This window comes from Galeopterus variegatus, unplaced genomic scaffold, assembly GCF_000696425.1.
Source record: "Galeopterus variegatus unplaced genomic scaffold, G_variegatus-3.0.2 Scaffold218, whole genome shotgun sequence".
Lineage (NCBI taxonomy): Eukaryota > Metazoa > Chordata > Mammalia > Dermoptera > Cynocephalidae > Galeopterus > Galeopterus variegatus.
The window spans coordinates 744558-747228 of NW_007726329.1; the positions used below are offsets into that span (position 1 = coordinate 744558).

Sequence of the window (2671 nt, forward strand, 5' to 3'; positions counted from 1 at the left end):
AGGTAGAGACAAATGTGAGCCCCCTGCCCAGAGGGTCAAGTTCGGTGGGGCGGGGCCTGTCATCGAAAAGGGCAGTGAAGACACACCCAGAATGTGACTGAGGCTCAGGCTGCAGACTGGGGGTCCCAGGGAGCTTCTCGCCACCCCATTTCCCTTTTCTTTCCCTCCCACTCATGACAGATGGAGTCCCCTAGGCGGAGCGGCCTCCGCCATCCAGGCGCCCCAGGCCGCGCCCCAAGCCCCTAACCCTCTCCGGTTGCTCCCGGATACCCTGGGGGCCGCCCACCTAGGAATTCACCCAGCTGCGCAGCCAGCCATGTGGACACCGCCTTCCCTGTCCCTCAACTTCTTGTTCCCGCCTCCTGCCTTGCAGTAACCGTCGCTTCCCTTGGTTTCCACAGCGACGCCATCAAGGGGTGGGGCAAAGGGGCGTGCCGCGCCGAAGCCCCCTTTTGATTGGTGGGTGGCCAAACCCCTTCTTTTCACCACTGCTGTTCGTGCTCCGCCCCTTGATGGGCCCCGCAAGCTGATTGGCTAGCCTAGAGGTGGTAGCAGCGAGTCCTGGCTCAGACCGGCCCCGTGGGGCGGGGACGATGGTGGGCGCCCCGTGCGCTGATTGGCCGGCGGGGCGCGCGCCCTACTGAGAGGCGAGGCGGACGCAGAGCCGTGGTTGGTCTGGCTGGGCGGTCGCAAGCGCGAGGCGACCCGTGGGGTGTCGCGCGCAGTTAAGCAGCAGCAGCAGCAGGAGCAGTAGCCGCCGTGTGAGGGAGCCATGAAGCACTATGAGGTAAGAAGCAGGGAAACGGGGACTGGGTGGCCACCGCAGACCCATTTTTTAAAATTCACTGGACCACGGGACCCCCGCCTCTTTTCTCGTCCCGTTCCCCGAACGAAGGGCCGGTCGGCGCAGGCGCAGTGGGCGCGCGTTGCGCTCCCGGGGCCACTTGTAAATCCCAGTGCGCATGTGTGGGGGAGGTATTTATAAATCTGCAACCCAGGCTGTTTTGGGGATACCTCTTCTTGGGGTCTCTGCAGGCCCTGAGAAGCTTGCAGGTTCCTTGCAGCTCCCCCAGCGGGCTGGATTGCAGACTTTGTCAGGGGAGGAGCGAGAGACCCTTGCTCCTAATCCGAGGGAGTCTTGCACAAACCTTGCACCATGCTTCCGCCTCGGGCTTACGAAGGGGCTTTGCAGTCATCTTATCTTGGACGATCTTTGGAGCCCTTCCCTTGCCCGGGACGTCCTCGAGAAGCTTAGGCGGTGAGGAAGGTGCAACTTCACGGTTGGCTCCCGCTGAGCAGCAAAAGCCGACCTCGCTTTCTGATAACATGAGAGGTCATCTCTGTCAACCCCTGTGTATTACCGAGGAGAAATCTTACAACCACCGCCGTTCTTGAAATCCAAGTCTTCTGACTTCTAACTTGGGTCTCCTTTTCCCTTAAAACGAAGTCTTTGATGCACTTATCGACCTAACTGATGATATAATGCTAATAATTAACATTTAGTTATTGCCGACTTTTAAGTAACTATCATTACATCATAAACTAATTTATTATTAAAATGCATAATAAGAATAACTTAGCAAGTGCTTGCTTTTGTCCTAGTGAGATTGTTACCTTTTTCTCTTATCCTCACAGCCCTGTGAGGTAGGAGCCTGTTATTATTTCCATTTTTGTAGATGAGTGAAGTCTCAGAGATGTGAAGTGACTTGTTCAAAGGCTCCCAGATAGTAAATGCAGAACACAGAGAGGAACAGAACTTCATAGTCTTAGTTCCTAGCCACTATGCCATGCTGATCCTCAAATGAAAACTAGGAGGGCGAGAGATTTGTTGTTCCCCATCTCCAAATTTTAAAAATTGTAATAAAATATACAAAATTTACATTCTGAATTATTTTTGAGTGTACAGTTCACTAGTATTAAGTTCACTCACGTTGTTGTGCAAACATCACGACCATCCATCTCCAGAATGCCTTTTGTTTCAAAGCTGAAGCTGTACCTGTTTTTTTTTTTTTTTTTTCCCTGGTGGCTAGCTAGTACAGGGATTGAACCCTGTACGTTCGTGTTATCAGCACCACGCTCTAACTGACTGAGCTAACTGGCCAGACTGTGAAACTCTCTACCCCATTAAACACTAACTCCTCGTCTCTCCCCACTCCCTACCCCTGGCAATTACCATTCTACTTTCTGTCTCTATGAATTCGACTGTTCTAGGCACCTCATATAAGTGGAAGGAGAGATTTTTTGTTTTTATTCACAAGTTGAACACCACTACTTCTGTCCCCTTTACTATTTTTTTTTATCAGTTTGCACAGAGTCCTTTGAAGCCTTTTTTATTATTATTTTTTATTTATTTTTAAATTTTTTTCTAAAGATGACCGGTAAGGGGATCTCAACCCTTAGCTTGGTGTTGTCAGCACCACGCTCAGCCAGTGAGCAAACCGGCCATCCCTATATGGGATCCGAACCCGGGGCCTTGGTGTTATCAGCACCGCACTCTACCGAGTGAGCCACGGGCCGGCCCAATTGAAGCCTTTTCTCAACCTGTTTGTTAAACTGATGAAAGCATCTCTTCTATTTTTATTGGAGTAAAACTAATCTGCTTTCTACACAAACTGGGCTGAGAGACAACTGCTCTTCCCACCCCAAAACTCTGTAGCTATTGCTTCATTCG

The 2671-nt window shown here is 51.3% G+C and overlaps 1 protein-coding gene across 1 annotated transcript in view; it reads left to right on the forward strand.

The window, feature by feature from the left end:
* Positions 1-649: 649 nt before the first annotated feature.
* Positions 650-2671, forward strand: part of TECR (trans-2,3-enoyl-CoA reductase) — a 31537-nt gene continuing 29515 nt past the window's right edge. The window contains exon 1 of the mRNA XM_008566049.1: positions 650-787. Within this exon, the coding sequence (XP_008564271.1) occupies positions 773-787 (15 nt within the window). The 5' untranslated portion in view covers positions 650-772. The remainder of the gene's footprint in view (positions 788-2671) is intronic.